The 19,551-nt window shown below is 45.7% G+C and overlaps 1 protein-coding gene across 1 annotated transcript in view; it reads left to right on the top strand.

The window, feature by feature from the left end:
- TMCO4 (transmembrane and coiled-coil domains 4) overlaps positions 1–19,551 on the top strand; it is a gene marked incomplete at both ends in the record, with an annotated part of 32,429 nt that overhangs the window by 10,965 nt on the left and 1,913 nt on the right. Inside the window, 8 exons of the mRNA XM_080631014.1 lie at positions 625–768; positions 1,252–1,371; positions 3,155–3,319; positions 3,804–3,940; positions 4,936–5,020; positions 9,327–9,444; positions 12,188–12,305; positions 18,338–18,533. Coding sequence (XP_080487140.1) covers positions 625–768; positions 1,252–1,371; positions 3,155–3,319; positions 3,804–3,940; positions 4,936–5,020; positions 9,327–9,444; positions 12,188–12,305; positions 18,338–18,533 — 1,083 coding nt within the window. The remainder of the gene's footprint in view (positions 1–624; positions 769–1,251; positions 1,372–3,154; positions 3,320–3,803; positions 3,941–4,935; positions 5,021–9,326; positions 9,445–12,187; positions 12,306–18,337; positions 18,534–19,551) is intronic.

The raw sequence follows: 19,551 nt of genomic DNA, 5'->3' as shown, positions 1-19,551 counted from the left end.
AGGGGCAGAGAGGGGAGGATATGACTGAATTACACATCCAGCAACAGAAACCATCACACCTTTGAGCCCAAGCTCTAGTTTTAAAACATTCAGTGCTTTCCTTTGCCAAACTGAAGACAGTATGTTGCTTCAGATAGCAAAAACTCACCCTAATCATCCAACCAACAACAAAAACCCCCACAGCAACAAAAGAAACCCCAAATCCAAGAGAAGTTTCAGCCACACAACTCTAAAAAGGAAAGAATTAGCTGGGAAAGTTATTCCAAGGTAGCTTCACTGACTGGGGGAAGTATTACACTGAGGTTGTCACCTTTAAAACATGTTTTCTCCTTTTTCACTCTTATCCTGTGTGTTATAAGAGGATCAGATCTTCAACTCTCAACTCAGAATAGTGTGAGACTAGATCAATATTTCCTAAGCAAACAGGACACAGCTCATCCCAGGCTACCTCACACTCTTCCTTTGACTTTCATTTCTGCTGAAATCAGTCAAAGAATCTGTGCCAAAAAGACCATCATCTGTACTCCTTCAGTAGCGTTAGGAGCACTCACACAGCACGGGGAGTTGACTGCCTGGTTTTTAGAAGTCATAATAATCTAGTGATGTTACTTGTTGCATCTTCAGGCTTGACAGGGGGTCTTGCAGCCCCCCTGGTTGCTGCAGGGGCTGCTACAGTCATCGGAAGTGCTGGAGCAGCAGCTTTAGGTTCAACTGCTGGAATTGCTGTCATGGCATCGCTTTTTGGTGCAGCTGGAGCTGGCCTTACTGGTAAGAAGGTGACCACACATTTCTCAGCTACTGAGGCACAAGATCATAGGATCATAGAATATTTTAGGTTGGAAAGGACCTTAAGCTCATCCAGTTCTAAACCCCTGCCATGGGCAACCTTTCACTAAACCAGGTTGCTCCTAGCCCTCTCCAGCCTGGCCTTGAACACTGCCAGGGATGGAGAATGAAGGAAATGAAAGCTTGCTGCTTTAGGTTAGAAAGATGCTGCCATGGAAAGCAGCAGCTCCTACATCTGATGTCTGGTCTGCAGCAAAAAAGCCTTCTGCTGGTGTTGCCTCAAATCACACAAGCTCAGAAGGATCAGGTTGGCTCCATACCAAGCTCAAAGTAATGCATGGAGTAGCTGAGGGTTTTGGAAAGGGAAAAACAACCGTATCCAAATTACTCTGAACTTCTACTGTTGGCGGAGTCTGTCCTTGCTGTGTGATTTCTTAATTTGTATTTCTGCCTTGCTGTTTATAGGGTACAAGATGAAGAAGCGTGTGGGAGCCATAGAAGAGTTTGAATTCCTCCCACTTACTGAAGGAAAGCAGCTTCACATAACCATAGCAATTACTGGATGGCTGTGCACTGGCAAATATGGTAAGAAGAAGATGAGGCAACCAAGAGAAGCCTGAGAGCTATGTCTGGGTCCCACTCCAGGCAGTAGCCATGGCTTCCCCACACTTGCATGGCCTGGTGACTAAAATAGATTCCCTCTCAACATGAGACTTTGTAACCCAGTCTGCAATTGCAGTCAAAACAGAGGAAAGAGAGAGGACACTAAATTGGTAATGATAGTAGGAGTGCTAGTCAGAGCAGGATTGTTTGTGTTGATAAATGCTATATGGTTTAGCTAGGAAAGGTCTGTTTGGGGTGGATCATTTCCAGCATTAGTATAAAGTGTCTCACCTAGCTTGGAGACCTTATGTTTCTCCTCCAGTAATTAACAGAAAACAGCATCTTTTTCCTGTCTCAGTGTCTGCCACCTAATGAGCTTTATTGGCAAGAAAGTTCTGTCAAGTATACCCTGTTAAACACAACACTCAGGAGTCGAACTTCCAGGCAGCAACCTTGAAAGGTCTGTAGTGTTTTGTTTGCCAATACAGCTTGTCACATAAAATATGCCAACTGTCTGCTGATACGTTCAGAACCTGACTGAACAGCTGCCAGTTTCTTCCAAAGCCTCATAATTAACACTGGGTATCATTAATGCAGAAAGATGGCTCTGTCCTCCCCCTTGTTAGGTTGCAGCTTGCTGTCAGAGTAAGGTTATTTTCACTTTGCAGTACTGTGCTTTGGTGTCTCTCATTGTCTGCTTGCCAGGGGTCCAAATCCTCAGGGCTGGAGGGTTCCCAGGCACTGTTAGAAAGACAAGTGTGTCCCTTCAGGAACCCTTTTGTGTCTGTTTGCCCTTAAAAGGGAGTTAACAAAAGACACACATTCTTCTTCCATAACTAGCAATCTGCTATAATGTTTTCAAAAGCAAAACTAGGATTGTCATCCCTTTTCCTCCTTACAGCTGTATCTGTCTATTTACACACTCCCATGACTCCTTAGAACAGGATGGTATTTTTAGGGAATTCACTACCTTGTGAGTTTTGAGCTCCCAGAAGGTGCCTGTCTGGATGTTCACAGAGCTGAGAGTATATTGTGGTATGATCTGGCGTGGGGCTCTCTGCCCTGCATCCTTTGGGGAAAGAGCAGTATGGGAAGGGGTTAGCACCTGGAGGGAAAACAACTCAACTGAAGCAGCTAACTAGGCTGAATGGCAAAGTAAAGCTAACTGCAATCTGTATGTGCTTGTTTTCAGACAGGGTCATTGCTGCATTCCTTGCCCACCTCACTCAAGTGCTGGGAAGTTGCTCTGCAGTGGATTTTGACAAGATCTTACATGTTTTCCATGCCTCTGTTCCCATTGAGCTCAGTCCACGCAGCCATTCAGCACTCATCTTTCTCAGGACAGGCCCTCCTTTGGCCTACATGAGAAGGTGGAGCTGCAGGACTCACCTCATGGCTGATGATAGGAGAATGTCCTTAATACCTGACATAATTAGTGTTAATGTCCATCTGTCTTGGCAGTCTCTGAGTCAATTGGATGGGTCATGCATTCTGAGCGTGTCCATGCTGAAGCCTCTTTGCCAAGGCTACACAATTACTTACAGAGACCAAAACCAGTGCAAATACAGAGTCTAAATCTTTATTTTTAAATACGATTCCTGATTTTCACAGTAGATCAGTGCATTCCAGGTTCTTTTCTGATTCTCTGTTGGGCTCATCCAGCCAGGATGAGCTGTTGTAGCCATGGCTTCAGAGATGACTTCCAGGAGTCAGCCACTGTTGTGCTTCCTCTGACCATAGATTCCATCTTTGCAACCTTCCTCAGGGAGCTTCACAGCACCATGGAGCAGCATGTTGCAGTCGAGTGAGCAGTATTGTCTGGCCTGGGAATCCAAGTACTTGATGGAGCTTGGCAATGCCTTGGATACCCTGCTGAATGGTTTTGTGAACATGATGGCTCAAGAAGCCCTAAAATTTACTGTCTTGTCAGGTAAGGGCCTAAATCACATCAGATCTGCTCGAGTGGCTCTTGCGCAGTTTCACTGTTGGTGTCTGTTTAAAGGAGTGGCTGAGATCCTTTGCCACACCTATAGTTTAGATTTGCTTTCCTGTCCTGCTGTGCCTCTGTGTCATTGACTCATTCCTTCAAAATGACAGCTGGAAACACCTTCCTTGACGTGTGACTGTGTTTATTTCTCTCTGTTGTTATACTGGGTTTTACTGCTTTACATAAAGCTTTCAGACATGCAGGTTACATTCATGCACAGTGTCTGTCTCCATATCAGAACATCAGCTTCTTTCTTATCTTCCATCTAGCAAAACATTGCTTAGAACAGCTCTTGAGAAAGAAGAAACTGGAAATGACAAGTTCCCAGGTTTAGCTTTCAACTTCAGTGACCTGTCTTGCTTTTGGTGTTTCCTAAGAGCAGCCCAGATTTGTGACTGTGCTGTGCTGTTTGCTTTGTGTGTGGCAGGTATTGTGACAGCTTTGACTTGGCCAACCTCGCTCTTGACTGTTGCCAATGTCATTGACAACCCCTGGGGAGTGTGTCTCCATCGCTCTGCTGAAGTAGGCAAGCACCTAGCACATATCCTGCTCAGTCGACAGCAGGTAACTGGTTAGAAATGATCCAGGAATAATGGCTGGAAGGGATTTGGCCCGTGGAGGTTAAGGTAGTTAAGGAGCCATGCTCCTTAACTCTCAAGTGATATCTTTCTAGAGACATAAAAGCTAATAATAATATGAAAAAATGCTGCATGAATCTGGTTCATTGGGGGGAAATACAAGATCCGAAGTAAATCAGAGATTTGTACCATTTAACCTAAAGCTTTTCTAATTGAAGAAGAGGAGATCCAGGGTCATAATTGACAAGAGGCTTGACCAGCTCACAAAACAGCCCGGCCAACACACCTAGTGGAAACCTGAGAACAGAAAGTAAAGATAGGTGAAAAGGAAAAGAGAATAAAGAGTGCTAAACATGCACCATGATAAATACAAGGAAAGGCAATAATCTTGATTTCATATAAGCCCTTTGATTTGCTTGCGGGCATTTATTTCTGCCTTTAAGCATCCTCTATTGTGAAAACACACATTCCGTTGCTGGGAGCATCTCAAACTAGATAGCGTGATGGCTAAAGAGTCCATTGCACACCTACTCCTTCCTTAACACGAAGAGCATTTTATGTTCTTGTTGAGATTAGACTCCCTTAGATCTCACAGAAAATCTCATTAGCTTACCCCACATCATTTCTAAAACAAACACACAGTGCTGCTGTCACTCAGTCTGAAATCTAGAAGTGGTCAATATTTTTGTGTTACAACTTCTTCTGTTCATTGAAACATTTCTAGGAAGACTTTGCTCCTTGAATTAGGCTTTCATTTGGAAATCTCAAGCCAATGACAGCTTCTGTTTTTTTCTGTTTGAAGCATTTACTATATTGTAACTTGTGATCATTAGATTCTTTCAATTGATTTTTGAATAGCAAAAAGATATCAAATATCAAAGTGTGTTTTGTGAATCAGGGTCTTGGGGATCTCCTGTCCAGTCTCTCTTTCTGGGTCTAGAATAGTATTTGATGGCATTTCTTCCTTTCCTTCTTTCATAGGGCAAGCGACCTGTCACACTGATTGGCTTCAGTCTGGGTGCAAGAGTCATTTACTTCTGCCTGCAGGAAATGGCTCAAGAAAAAGGTAAAATTCACCTTCTAACCTTTTTCACCTTCATTTTCCTCACTTCCAGCAGAGAAGGTTTTCTTCCAAGAGAATCATAGAATCAAATAATGGTTTGGGTTGGAATGGACCTTAAAGCTCATCCAGCTCCAACCCCTGCCACAGGCAGGGACACCTTCCACTAGAGCAGCTTGCTCCAAGCCCCTGTGTCCAACCTGGCCTTGAACACTGCCAGGGATGGGGCAGCCACAGCTTCTCTGAGCACCCTGGGCCAGCCCCTCAGCACCCTCACAGGGAAGAACTTCTGCCTTCTATCTATAGAAGAGAAAGAGTTCTGGAACAGAGCTTGGGTCTTCTAGTATAAGACAAAAGCCTTAAACAAAAAGGTTTTGAAATGCATTTGAAGCCCAATTCTCCTGTCACTTCCACAAGTTCAGTGGATTAAATCCACTGTGCTCACTCTAGGTGCTCAGTGTGTCAGTTTGGTCTCCAGTCTGTAAACAACAACTTGACATTTAGTGACATTCAGCTGCTGGATCAGTCTGTGAGCTGCCCACACGATGCTGTGATCTTGGAAGAGGATGGCTTGCCTTTATTGGAAGCTCTCTGTAGCTATTGTAGCTGATTCCCTGAGTCCTCTCTTCCATTTAAGTCACTGAAATGCCACTGTCATCTGCTATTTTCATGGTAATTTTTCCCCAAAGTCAAGTATAAAACCATCTGTCAATTTATTACCCATTGTGGTTCTGTTTATTAATAGATTCTATTTTTGATTTAGAAAGAGAATAAAATCATGATGATCAGTTGATGTAAATTGCATCTTGGAGTTGAGTCAGTAGTGAGTGTGTGCCTGCAGCCTTCCCCCTCTGTGGCAGTTTACTTCATTAACCAACCAGCCTCACAAAGAGCCCCTAATAAATAAAAAGCTTTATAAAGGAAAATGTTCAATAAAGGCCAAGAAGGTGGGAATAGAGTCAAGTGAGGACAGAGCAGGTCAGCATTTTCTCTCTTGACAGCTGTGTACCAGAACTTCACTTCTGGTTTCAGATGTGAGCCTTCAAAAACAGGAATTCTGGCCTCAAAATATGTCTAATCAAATCCAGAATGATCCTAATGGAGTTCTCCCAAAGCCAGAACCCAGATCCTAATCTGGCCCTAAATCTACTCTTCTTGTGTCCAAAGAATGCCAAGGGCTGGGATATTTCCAGGTTTTTATTTAATGGTGTGTAGCCTCTCGCTGGAATAAGGGGACTGTAGCTAAGGAATACAGGGAAGGAAATCATTAGGGGTCTTTAAGGTTGGCTGCCATTCTAAGGAAATCTTGCATTGCAATTACGTATCATAGCAGCTCCCCACTGCACAGTGATCTTTCAGTTCCTTAATTGAATTATGAAAGCTGAGCTGTTGGTGAGATGAAAAGCAGCGTGTTCAGTGCACATTGCCAAGGCCTTCTTCATATGCACATTCCGGCACAAGCCACAGAAGGAATGGAGCTGGGACCTGTGACATCTGAGACTCGTTTGGGTCTGGGCTTGGATGTCTCACACAAAAGGAATACAAGGCCTAGACATGCAGCCTTTTGTATCCAGATGGCAATGGCATTTCTTAGGACAGATAGCTAAGCATGGGTTATCCAGTGAAACACCATGGCAGAAACTCAGATGCTGTTCACAGAAAACACTCTTCTGCAAAGCAATGAAATAACCTTTGGGATACCTGATCACAAATGACTCTGGAAGCCAGAGCTCAGGAGGTTTTCAGATAATGGTATTAGAGCAGAAGATGTAGCAATGACCCGTCAGAGACAAGTTACTGCATGGGGTGGTTATTGGTCATATTTCTTCATCACAATTCCCATGCATTTAGTAAATAAGAAGAGTGAACTATTGATAATTGCCGTTACCACCAGAACCTGCACCTTGAAACCAAACTGGGTGGCAAATCACAGGGTACTGATTTATCTAAAGCTGAAGAAGTTCTTCCCTGTGAGGGTGGTGAGGAGCTGGCAGAGGGTGCCCAGAGAAGGTGCCCAAGGACTTTGAATTTCATTTAGCTCTATGGTATCATCTTGATCTCTCTTTACCAACATGATTTATGGATAGATATTGATATATTGGTTGGGATTTTAGGGAAGTAGCAGAGCTGCCCAAGATTTCTCATTCAATCATGATTTCTACTGGAATTCCCCAGCTGTGGCTGTCTGATAAGAGGAAGATTCATTATGCATCAAAGTTAACATTCCTTTTCAGCAAATCTGCCCCAGCCCTGGCAGTGTTCAAGGCCAGGTTGGACTGGGCTTGGAGCAGCCTGCAATAGTGGAAGGTGTCCCTGCCCATGGCAGGGGGTTGGAACTGGATGAGCTTTAAGGTCCCTTCCAGCACAAACCAGGCTGGGATTCTATGATCTTACCAGGTTTTATTTTTTGCTCCCTTTTCTTCTTCATTTTCCTGCCTGTGCAGTCTTTACTGTTCTTCATCATAGAACAGTTTTGCAAACTGGGAAATAAGAGTGTCAGCACTGTAGAGGTCAGTGTTCTGTTCTCAGGTTTCTGTCAATGATTCAAACAAAATGTGTATTTTTCAAGCATTTTAGTTCTAAGCAAGAAATAAGCTGTACAAAGCACTGGAGAAACAAAAGCTTCCAATGCTTTGCCCAAATGTCCAGGATGCTGATGAATTAGCTGTGTGTTTATTCAGTTGGTTCACACTATGGCCAGGGAATTTAGTACCTTGGTTGGAACAAGCTCCGCATTTGAGAGGCTTTGGGTTTCTTTTCTTTTTGGCTAAGCTCTGAGCGTCTTTTTCATTGCCCATGATTACTGGGAACAGGGCTTTATTGCTCACAGATTACACTACCAAAATGGAATTGCTCTTTGCTGTTCTCCATTGGTGCAAAATTTACTTTGCAATAAGAAATAATACCACAACAGCTCTTTTGGATTGTTGTCAGGTGCTGGGATTTACACTGCAGAGAAAGACCCAGGCACTGCAGGCAGCTCCAAGTCATTTCCTGCTATCAGGGGAAGGAAACCAATTGATTTACACATAAAAAACCAAGTCAGGCAGCACCTCCCCATCCAAACTTGAGGCGCTATGCACTCATTCCCACTTTCACATCCCCACAAACTTCAGCATACAGCTTACAGCCTGCAAAGGCCAGCCTGGGAATGGTTTGGCTCACAGCTTGTGAATGCTGGGCTCCCATGGCTGGAGAGTATGGATTTGGCATGCTATGCCCATGAGCCTCCAAGGACGCTGAATTTCAGTTAGCTCTATGGTGTCACTCTTGATCTCTCTTTACCAACATGATTTATGAATAGATATTAATATATTGATTGAGATTTCAGGAAAGTAGCAGAGCTGCCCAAGTTTTCTCATTCAATCATGAATTCTCCAGCTGTGGCTGTCTGATAAGAGGAAGATTTATTACACTTCAAAGTCAACATTCCTTTTCAGCAAATCATGCCCTGGGCACCCAGGTTAAAGTGCCCTTCATGAAAATCAAACAAATTTGATAGATTATTGAAGTGAGTCTGGAGAGTCCCCGCCCTGCAACCTGCATCCAGTTCTGGGGCAGCAACACAAGACGGATATGAAGCTGCTGAAGCAAGGCCAGAGGAGGCCACGGAGATGCTGCGAGGGCTGGAGCAGCTCTGCTCTGGAGCCAGGCTGAGAGAGGTGGGCTGGGTCAGCCTGGACAAGAGAAGGCTCCTGAAGGGGAGACCTTAGAGCAGCTCCAGTGCCTAAAGGGGCTGCAGGAAACCTGGAGAGGGGCTTTGGACAACGGCCTGTAGGGACAGGCCAAGGGGGATGGCTTTAACCTGCCAGAGGGGAGACTGAGATGAGCTCTTAGGCAGAAGCTCTTCCCTGTAAGGGTGCTGAGGTGCTGGCACAGGGTGCCCAGAGAAGCTGTGGCTGCCCCATTCCTGGCAGTGTTCAAGGCCAGGTTGGACACAGGGGCTTGGAGCAAGCTGCTCTAGTGGAAGGTGTCCCTGCCCGTTGCAGGGGTTGGAGCTGGAGGAGCTTTAAGGTCTCTTCCAATACAAACCATTCCAGGCCATTTCTCCCTCTTCCCATCAGCCTTCCCCCTTTCACTGTGTCAGGATTTCCAGTTTTCACATTTACTGACTCCAGCTTGAGCTGCAGACACAGAATTTATGCAGAATGATGTTCAAGATCCTCCTTTCCGCTGCTCCTGTCTTTAAACCACAGAAGTGATGATTTTTCCCTAGGACACATCAGAACCTACCTCCTCCTTCACGGATGTGTTAAAATACATTTCCTGATCTGTCTGCTCAATCTGAGCTGTTCTACTTTCATCTTCACAGACTTCCAAGGCATCATTGAAGATGTGGTCTTACTGGGAGCTCCAGTGGAAGGAGATCCCAAGTACTGGAAGCCTATTGCAAAAGTGGTGTCGGGCAGGATCATAAATGGTTACTGCAGGTCTGTGTGTGCTTCATTGTCCTGGTATCACTTTGAAATTATTTCATACATTTATCTCTTTTAGACATTTGTAAGTGAGTAATTGCTCAGCTGGTGAGTACATTGATTCAGTAGCACCAGAGATGGCAAGTGTCAGAGCCTCTTCCTGCTGAGGGTCTCTCCCTCAGATCCATTTGGATGCCAGTCTTTAGGAGACACTGAATGCTTGTCTGTGTCCAGCTCTCGGCTCTCTGTGATGCAGAGGAAGCCTGAGGTGCTCAGTGTGTGTGTCCTGTTTGTACAGTGACAGTGTTATATCAGCTTAAAGCTGGGTCAGTGTGTTTGTGTGCATCATTTGACGTATTCTAAGGCCCCTTTCAATCTCAGCTTTGTGTAAAGGATTACAAATACAGCCCTTTAGTTCACTGACAGTTAAAGAATGAGAATTAAAATCTATGAAAGCTTTGAGATACAATTCACCAGGGACTGCTCGTGGGGAGCAAGCTGTGAAAATTGCAATGGAAGGGAAGGAGCTCAAGCAAATTGATGACTTTTTATATCTAGAGTCAGTTTCTGGTCAGGATAGTCCATATGACCAAGATATTTTACTTACAAAGGAGGTACAGTGGGAATAGTTGTACTAAATTTACTAAGGATGGGGAGGAATAGAAACATTACCTTGAAACCAAATAGCAGCCTTTAACACTGTGCAGACAACTGCTTTGCAGAGGAGGAGAGGGAGATTCAGAGGCATGAAGCAGCTGAAGCAATCTTATAAAAGCTAATCAAGAAATCAAGTGATAGTATCAAGTCTAATGGCTCTGTACTGGGAGATAATTGTGACCAGAACACTGCTTACCACCACAATTGGAAAAGGGGACATTAAAATAAAGGAATGAAGCAGGGAAGACTAAGAGTATGGAGAAAATAAAGTGAGAAATAACCAGGCAAGAAGGTTAGCAAAGACCATGTAACTGCAAGTCAAGGCAGCCTATAAAGCCATGAGCCTGGATCAAGGAGGGCTGAAAATGCTGCTGGTACTTTCTGTACAAACATACATGTGTATTTCTATGTGTATGTAGGTGTAAGATGAGGGAGATAGATTGTTGCTTTTGTCCTTTCTGGATCACAGGAGGTTTTACAGCTGGTGGAAGTGCGGATCACTGACAGAAGTTCTGCATGCTACAGAAGGAAAAGGCAATTCCTGCCTCCTTGGGAGTGCTTCTCGGGTCCTCCAAGCAGCCAGAAAAGCTGGATGCAATTGTAGCATGGAACTGAATTTGCCCTGGCAAATATTCTTCCACCCTGTGTTATAAAAACCCCAATTTCACTCTGGAAAGCTTGGTGTATTCATTTCCTATAATACAAAATCCCCCCAAAAGATCTTGTTATAGTTCCAAAGTCTGCATGTGCTGTTGGAATAAAACAGTGTGTGTGTGTTTGTGCCTCTGTGTGTGCAGTAATTTGGTTTGTCTCTGCTTTTCCAAGCTCATGAATTGAATGTTGAATGCAAAATGATGTAGAAATTGTAGCTTGTTGCTCCCAAATAGGAAGAAGCAGGTGAGGAGCCTGTCACCACTCTGCTGGTTCTCCACTTTGCCCTCAGTGCTGGATTTGAGGGTTATTCAGTTAGCACGAGGGCAGCTGGAGAAGGTAACTGAGAGATATGGAGAACTTATGTGAGGCTATTAGATATGAGAGAAGGATTATACAAACATTTAGTGGTATGACCTCACCTGATTCTGATGCCTCTCGTCTCTCACTCGTACCAATTGTGGCTTTGTTCTGTCACTTTAGGAGTAACTGTATTTAGATCAGATGAGTTACATTGAATAGAATTCCTGCACAATCAGATGTGGGCCCAATTTCACAAGCTCATACAGTTGTTCAGGTTAATTTGTTGAACTCCAGGCCAGTGTGACTTGTCTCCTTCAGCTCTGAAGCCTGAAAGGACACAGAGAGTGAAAGCCAACTGTCAGAGCTGGCCCATCCCATTTCACAGCAGGGTTACAAATTCCTAGTGGGAAACCTTAACCAAATGAGTCAGATTCACTCAGCCTTTGAAAGAACCCATGCTTGAGTATGGAGGGTACATTGCAAAGGTTTTGCAGAGCTCTGTGTAGATTCACAACTTCTAGCATAGACCATCTTGGAGTGGACAGGAGCAGCTAGAAACGGCTGCCTGTGCAGGTGTATTTCACCTCCTGCCATCACAGAGTACAAACACCACAGCTTAAATCTACTCCACAGTATTTAGGCGCCCAGATTTTACACTGTTGCTCCACCCAGGAGGTTGTTGCCAAAGGACTCATCATGCTACAGTCCACCCTGACACTGCTGCAGTGACTTATGGCTATGCTATACAGTGGGGACAGACTCTTCCTTATCCTGTCGTTGAAACCATGTGTTTGTACTGTACCTCTAAATCAGGAGCACCCCGAGGAGCTTCACAGTTGATCTTTATGTCAGCAACATTGGTGGTGTAGGCCTCATCACATTGGCAGCTCTCTACAGGCTGGAGAATATTCTACCTGTTAGTACATTAAAAAGGTTAAATATGTGAATGTGTTGCAATCCCTAAGCAAATACAGAAAGAAATAGAAGGGTCAGATTTTTAAACCTGCTGCACATGATAGAGGCTACACCCATGACTCAGGATTCAATTCAGACTTACACAACCATGGCCTAGGAACCTGCTGTGATCTCTACAAATTACTTTGCTTTGGCAACAGGATTTATTCACACTCTTCTGCTCTGCTCCTAGGGGGGACTGGCTGCTGGGGTTTGTGTACAGAACCTCTTCTGCCCAGATCAATGTTGCAGGCCTCCAGCCAGTCGACCTGGAGGACAGGAGGATGGTAAACATGGACCTTTCATCTGTAGTAAGTAATACTTCTGATTTTCTCAGTGTTTCCTTTGCTTGCAGCACTGCAACCTCACAGTCATTGATGAGGGGAGAATGGGATCCTGAAGAGAGCACCTCTGTGTGCTTCCCTTCCCTGCTCATCTCACACTTCACTATAGATTTTATAGCCCAGCCAGCACTCACTATTGAGTAATACTTTTTGTATTTGTATTTTGAGTATATATTTATTTATTTATTATATAGTATATATTTATATATATTATATTTTACTCAATAAATTGAGTAATAATTTCCTTATTTTGCATAAGGAAAATCTACCTCTCTTTTTGGGTATTTTGGGGATTTTTTTGTTGTGAAATAGCTCATCCTGGAGACAGAAAATGCCATTATCTCCAAGAAAGATCTTGGTGTCTTGCAAGCCCTGGAGACGGCACGTAGGTAGGATCAGCAGCTGGGAAACCTGGGTCTCAACCACACTGCAGTCTGCAGCCTTGTCTTGGTGGAGCCTTCAACACTATTCAGGTCCATACAGGGACAAGTCCATAGACCTTGTACCTTGGTCCCCTGGGCTGCACTAGTGCTGTGGTGCAGGAACCAGTCTGTAACTGCAGCAGCTCTATGATGAGTTGTTGGAGGTTTCCAGGAAACAGGAAGATACTCACCCGTGTGCCTGGTAGACATCAACTTCCTCAAAGCTATCTGGTGTCACTAATGAAAAGCCACATGTCTAGCAATATTCAACTCAACTACTTTAAGCAAACTAATGATCTCATTGCCTTGTCTTCTCTGATGAGTGAGCTCTTTCACAGGAATTCATGCAAAACTTCCTTGTTTATCCATATGCACAGTGATCTTGGACACACAGTTCTTGTTTTGCCACATCTTCATGTTTTAGTTCATTTTTCACTCTGCAAAGTGGACTGGGAGATGCTGCAGTTTGAATGTCCCCACTGTCAACGCTGCTCTGGAGCCAAAAGCACTTTTAAGTGCTTTCAGATTTGTTGGAGCACCAGCCTGCTGAGCCTATAAGTACACAACTGTTACCTGCTCATTTCATTCATTATACCTGAGTCATGGCCAGCCCTTGCCAGAAAATACAGGGCTTAAAGCTCTACAGATCAAATAGAGACCCTGCAGAACAAACTAGAGGCTTCCCAGAAGGAAGTGCTGTAGTAAAGGCTTTTAAACATGGCCCAGCACTGTTGCTTTTCCTGTATCTTTGCATCTCACTGGGTTTTCTAGGTTTGCATTTCCACATGTGCCCAGAGGCAAGTTCTTCCCCATCCCCAGACTTGCCGTTAGTCACTTGTGAGCAGTGACATCTGTTGCTGGCATGAAAAGAGGAATGGCCAAAGGTGTCAAACGGTGTTGGCACTGAGCTGACTCCTGTCAGCTGATCCCGTGTTCCTCTCCTCTTTTTGACTTTTCTTCAGAAATCCTCTTTCTGTTGACTTCCTGCTTCCTGGACTTTGAATTCCCCAGAGCCCTACAGACTCCCTCCTGCCTGGCTGGCAGCAGCCCCAGTCCCCCAGAGCTGCAGTATTTACAGTTCTAAATGAATAAGCTTGCAGAGCTGCTATCTGCTCGTCTTCCCTTGCTGTGCATCTGTACCCGTGCTGCGTGATGCCAACAGACAGCCCAGCACTGCTCTCCTTTCAGAGGGAGCTGACACTTCCACTTGCTTCATCTGACTGCAAAGCACTGGGGTTGGAAGCAACTCCCACTGGAGGAAAAGCCTATCTTGATTAGGTGTCGTTGTCTTGATCCATTTTCCAGACCATGGAGTTTTATGAAAAGAATTACAGAACACTCTGATGAACATTTGACAAGTGAGAGGAGCAAGAATGGGAAGGAGACACTCAGGGGCAATCTGTTTTAAAGCAAAGATGGATTTTGCTGCAAATACAGTGCAGAGAGAGTTTCTACAATGGGGACTGGCTCCATCCCTGCAGATGCCTTTGCAGGATCCCATCCCCAGGAGTGTCCTGCCAGGAATAAGAAAGGCCAAGGTGTGCCAGCATAACAAAGCATAGGTGATGCAAAAGTGCTCAGTGTGAAAGTATTATGCAGGCAGCCTCCCTACTGATTTAGGCATCTCCCAGCCCATCCATGATGAAAACTGGGGTGGGTCCAAAGAGCTTGGTTCTCTTTGCCTCAGAATCCTCAAATAAGTGGAGGACTAAGAGCTCTCAATATAAACAGGACTAAGAGATTCCAGTATAAACAGGAATTCACCTCCGAGGCATTTACTGCAAGTCTCTCGTGATCAGTATGGTTTTTAGCTAGCTGTCAGTAAAAAAAAAAGAGAGAAAACTGTCCTCCCACTTAGCAAATGCAGTTATAAAACCTTCCTAATGGTTACAATGGGGCTGATTTATCCACTAGATTTATTTGACAGCACCTGTTACAGAGAGCGAGGAAGCAATTGAGCTGTGGTGGCTTAGACTGATTGCTGCTTGTTCAGATGGGCTATTGGAGATTACATCCTGCATTAACATCTGTGTGTTGCAGAGCTGCTCCAGTCAGAGCATAGGCAGTGTGTGCTCACACGGGTTCACAAGTCAAGAACAGGGCTTTCTCTGAGCAGTTTTACTGCTGCAGAAACCAGGAGTGGACTTGGAAGCAAAGGGGTAGGAGGAATGTGTGATGGGAAGTCCAGCAGAGAGCATGGATAGGCCATGATGCCTTCCAGTGTCTGAAGGGAGCTACAAGGTTGCTGGAGAGGAGACTGGAGTGATAGGACAAGGGGTGATGGGTTCAAACCCATTACCAATGGGTTCAGGTTGGAGATAAGGCAGAAGTTCGTCCCTGTGAGGGTGCTGAGGCGCTGGCCCAGGGTGCCCAGAGAAGCTGTGGCTGCCCTATCCCTGGCAATGCTCAAGGCCAGGTTGGACAGAGCCTTGGGTGACATGATCTATTGTGAGGCATCCCTGCCCATGGCAGGGGTTTGAAGCTGGATGAGCTTTAAGGCCCTTTCCAACTCAGACCAGTCTGTTCTCTCGTTAGTCCACTATGAAAACTGTCTGAACGCTCTTTACATTGTGATGAAGTCCTTCCTTTCCCATGCTGCTAATGGCAGATAAATTCTCCTTTTCTTATTCTTCACCAGCACACGTGGAGCCTGCCCTGGCTCTGTGAATGGAGAGAGCTGTGTGGTGTCTGGAGATGATCCTATTATCATCCCTCCTTAGACACACTGATCTCTGTCCCCTGGCCCTCTCCACCCAGAACTGCTCCATCACTATGGAGAGCAGCATCACAGCTCACCTCATCTCCAGGAAGGGGGCTGCAGCTCCCATAAACTGAACTGTGTCTTTATGGCACTTACTGCACCCAACAGAAAGCCTTCAGTTGGAATTTTAATAGCCCATTATGCTCAATGACATTTCTGGTCCTTTGGGGTGGATTTGAACTATGGAAACCTTTCCAAAGTACCAAACTGATTGCTCCTTCCAGCCGCCTGATGGATCCACCTGAGCAGTGCTGTCACCTGTAGCTCTTTGGAGATCAGGCAGTGCAGTGCTGTTGTCCCACATCAGAATTAGTGATACAGGCAGCTTATGCTTTCCAGTGCGTCAAAGCAACCATAAAAGCAGATACCACAGGGGAGAAGTCACTGATGCACACTGATAAACCTACCCCACTGCTTGCATTTCCTTATAACAAGCATAAATGTATTTGCTTTGGTTACAAGAACACTATTCCATTTGTTCTGGAATTCCTCCTGCCCTTTGTTCTGACAGATATTCAAACAACTTTTTATTTCCCTTTAATGCTTTTATTGTTCCTTGTAACGTTTTCAATGTTCCCATCCCATCTCCTGCACAGCCAAGCCAGCGGAAGAATTCAGCACAGGAAAACAGGCTTTTAAGAGATGGAATCACTACATTTTCCCACCAGGATGGCTGCACAGCTTGAAAGCAGCAAGAAAATGTGTTTGCTGTTCTTTCGCTGATGGCTCGGTACTTAAGGTCACAGTATAGGATTTGGCACATACATTCTATAGCAGAGAAAGAGTCCTAGCACCTCTTAATGCTTCTCAGGGCTTGCCTTGGTCTGGCTTTGTGGAATCCTCTCCTGGGCCATCCTGGAGACAGAATTGAGTTTCCTTTCAAGACATTTAGAGCTGGAGTCTGAGATAGTCTTTCAGAAGGCCTAAGCTTCTCTTTTAGCAGCACAGGGAAGGTTCAGCTCTTCAGAACCGCTCATACCCAGCATCTCTCAGTGATCATGGCACTCGAGGAAGAGGAATTCCCCGTTGGATTAGTGGAAGCTGCTGGATGATGAGGAGTTATGAAAGTCTTGTCCTTAGGGGGCAGAGGAGATTTATTCTTCCTGACTAATAACTAGAGAACATAACAGGCTGAGAGATTCCTCAGTGCTGATCAGGACAGGTAGATGGTGACTGCAGAGGTTTCAGAGCACACAAACAAGAGCCTTCCCAACCCCTCCCATTAAGCCCATTTCTTCCTTGTTTCTCTCTACCTTGTCCAACGCTGTGCTCATTTTTCTCTTTAGCACCAAGCCCCCCGGTGAGCAGTAAAAGGTTCAGCCTTTTTCAGAGAACAATGCACACAACAGCCAGTCCATTAGCCCTTCAGTGGTTATTTTAATTAACTAATCTGTTTGAAACAGGCAGAGCCCATTGAGCCATCTGGGCTGGTTAAAGCCGCATATTGCATTAGTGATGTGCTAATTAAAAACTTCATTTTGGTCCAAGTCCCAGATGCATCCAAATGTTACCACTCAAAAACTGCTTCATGCAAACAGCTCCAAGGCTTGAATTCCACCCATGCAAGAAAGGAGGCTTCTTTTAGGCTTGAGTCAAGGTGTGCTGCTAAGCCTGGCTGCTGGCTTAGCATGGAAGGACCCAGCCAGATTAGCAAGGAGGGAGCAGGCTGGGTTTCTTTGCAGCCCCTTCCTGGGAAGCAGGAAATGTGGAAATATGATGTCAGGTATTCCCTGCTGTGGAAATTCCTTAATTCCTAGCAATACTTCAAAAAAGAAGAGGTGGTGTTGCCTGAGAGAGCTTCCTGCCTGGGTCAGGAATGGTTTAATTTGTTAGAAATTGAATTTACCAGAGATGCTTAAATATCTTAGGATGCAAATCATACCTTGCACAGGAGACCTGAAGCAGAGAAGGCAGCTTCTGCCTTCAGCCTGTTGGCCTTTAGCATCTAACAATAATCACAGAATCCCAGACTGGTTTGGGTTGGAAGGGACCTTAAAGCTCACCCAGCTCCAACCCCTGCCACGGGCAGGGACACCTTCCACTAGAGCAGCTTGCTCCAAGCCCCTGTGTCCAACCTGGCCTTGAACACTGCCAGGGATGGGGCAGCCACAGCTTCTCTGGGCACCCTGTGCCAGCACCTCAGCACCCCAGCACCCTCACAGTGGAGTACAGTCACCTGCAGAGGAGGTTCTCTCTCCTTCCTGCGTCCTGCCTGGAATGGAGCATTCCAACCTCCATCTCAGAAGGGTTTATCTTATGGCAGCAATCACTCACAGTAAAACTGTGTGTTTGTGTATTGCTGACTTTAATTTGGCTCAGGCCAACCTCAGGCTCCCAGTTTCCTATGGTGTGGGCCAGATCACTGTTTCCAGCCAAGAACCTTTAACACACTTGGTAGCTGTTGTGAGATTTGATGACTTTATTACAATTAAAATAATCTTTGCTTTTAGGAACCTAAGGCACGATGAGGGCACGTGATTGAGTAGAGAGCAGGGAGCTGAACTAAGACAGCTTGTCTGATGTCTCTGCCCATGGCAGATTATGCTTTGTGGTACCCAGAATCTGGGGGTTTGTAACTCAGCAACGTCCAAGCACTTAAACACCCCTTAGAGGAAAACTGATCCAGAAGCAGCATGTGCCATGCAGGGAGCAGCCAGCTCAGGTTATCAATGGGCACCTGCATTTGTCAGACCTCTTTCTTCCAGCCTTTCAAGCTAAACCCAAGTCTGACGATGTTGGTGGCTCCTGAGCTGAAGGACTCACCCTAGCCAGGCTCCTCGCAGCCTCCCAACTAACAGGACTCTTGTTTTCTGCAGGTCAGCGGCCACCTGGACTACATGAAGCAAATGGACATGATCCTCAAAGCTGTGGGCATCAAAACCAAGGAAGAAAAGGGCAGTGGCAGCTTCTCCTCCCCTCCAGCCAGGCAGTCCCAGAAGGCAGTGGGCAGTGGGACTCAGGAAAAGGAAGGACCTCGGCAGGAGAAGGATGAGGATGAGGATGTGGCTGCAAGTGATGCTCTCCCAGCCAGTGCTCACTGCCCAGATTCCCACAGCCCTGTCCTGGGAGGAACCAAGGAACAGGCAGCAGGAGAAGGAGCACATTAGACCTTTGTGCTGGGCAGAGAAGCTCAACCAGCACTAAAACCGCTTCCAAAGCGCCATCCAAAGCACTGGCCTTCCCAAAGGAATATCTGTAGTGCTGGCAGAGCTGCAGCTGCACGTTTCAGACCCTCCTGAGAGCCTGGAGCATGGCACCAGTGTGTCACTGGATCAGAGCTTATGGAGCAGCTGCCCACACCATCTCCCATGGAGAAGGGGCTGATTACTGCCTGAATCAACCCTGCTCCTCAGGAAGCACTTCCCTCCTTGCACAAACTGGGTTTATCCTGGAGGGAAGCAGCTCTCCCCATCAGGGGCTGTGTTTCTGCTGTGCAACTCTGGGGAAGGAGGTGGCTCTGTGGGTACTTTTAAGCAGATTGAGGAGAGGGGCTCTAGGAAATAAAACTCACTTTTGGTGGTCGATTTGGCTTTGGCTTTCACGTGAGCTGGTGCATTGCAGGCTCTGGTATCCAGGCACATACATCCCGGTGCCCACACTTCGGCTCTGCTGAGTGAGGAGGTGAAGGGCTGGGGCTGCCTGGCTCCTCTCCCTGTCTGCTATAGGTTTGGTGCCCAGGCTTAGGCACTTCCCCATCAACACAACTGTTTCCCTGTCTGCAAGCTGAGTGCAGTGAGTGCTCGAGGTGGAGATACACTTGGAGACCCCAGGTGAGCACAGCAGAGCAAACAGAGTGGGCTGGTTGTGATTTAGTACTCTGTAAAACCTCCTCCCAGGCTTTGCAAGCCAGCAACCCACAGAGACTTTGCTTTTGTGTCCCACACACTTCTCCAGCCTTGAAAGCCCCCTCTAGGAACATTTTTCATTGGCTTAGAATAAAACCAATACTTGGCATAGGATGAATCTGTTTGATTTCTACCTCCTTCCATAAGAGCTAATTGGTATCCACTCTCTGCTCCCCCAGTCTCAC

This window comes from Psittacula echo (assembly GCF_963264785.1).
Source record: "Psittacula echo genome assembly, chromosome: 17".
NCBI classification, from domain to species: domain Eukaryota; kingdom Metazoa; phylum Chordata; class Aves; order Psittaciformes; family Psittacidae; genus Psittacula; species Psittacula echo.
This window is presented reverse-complemented; position numbering and strand designations above follow the sequence as displayed.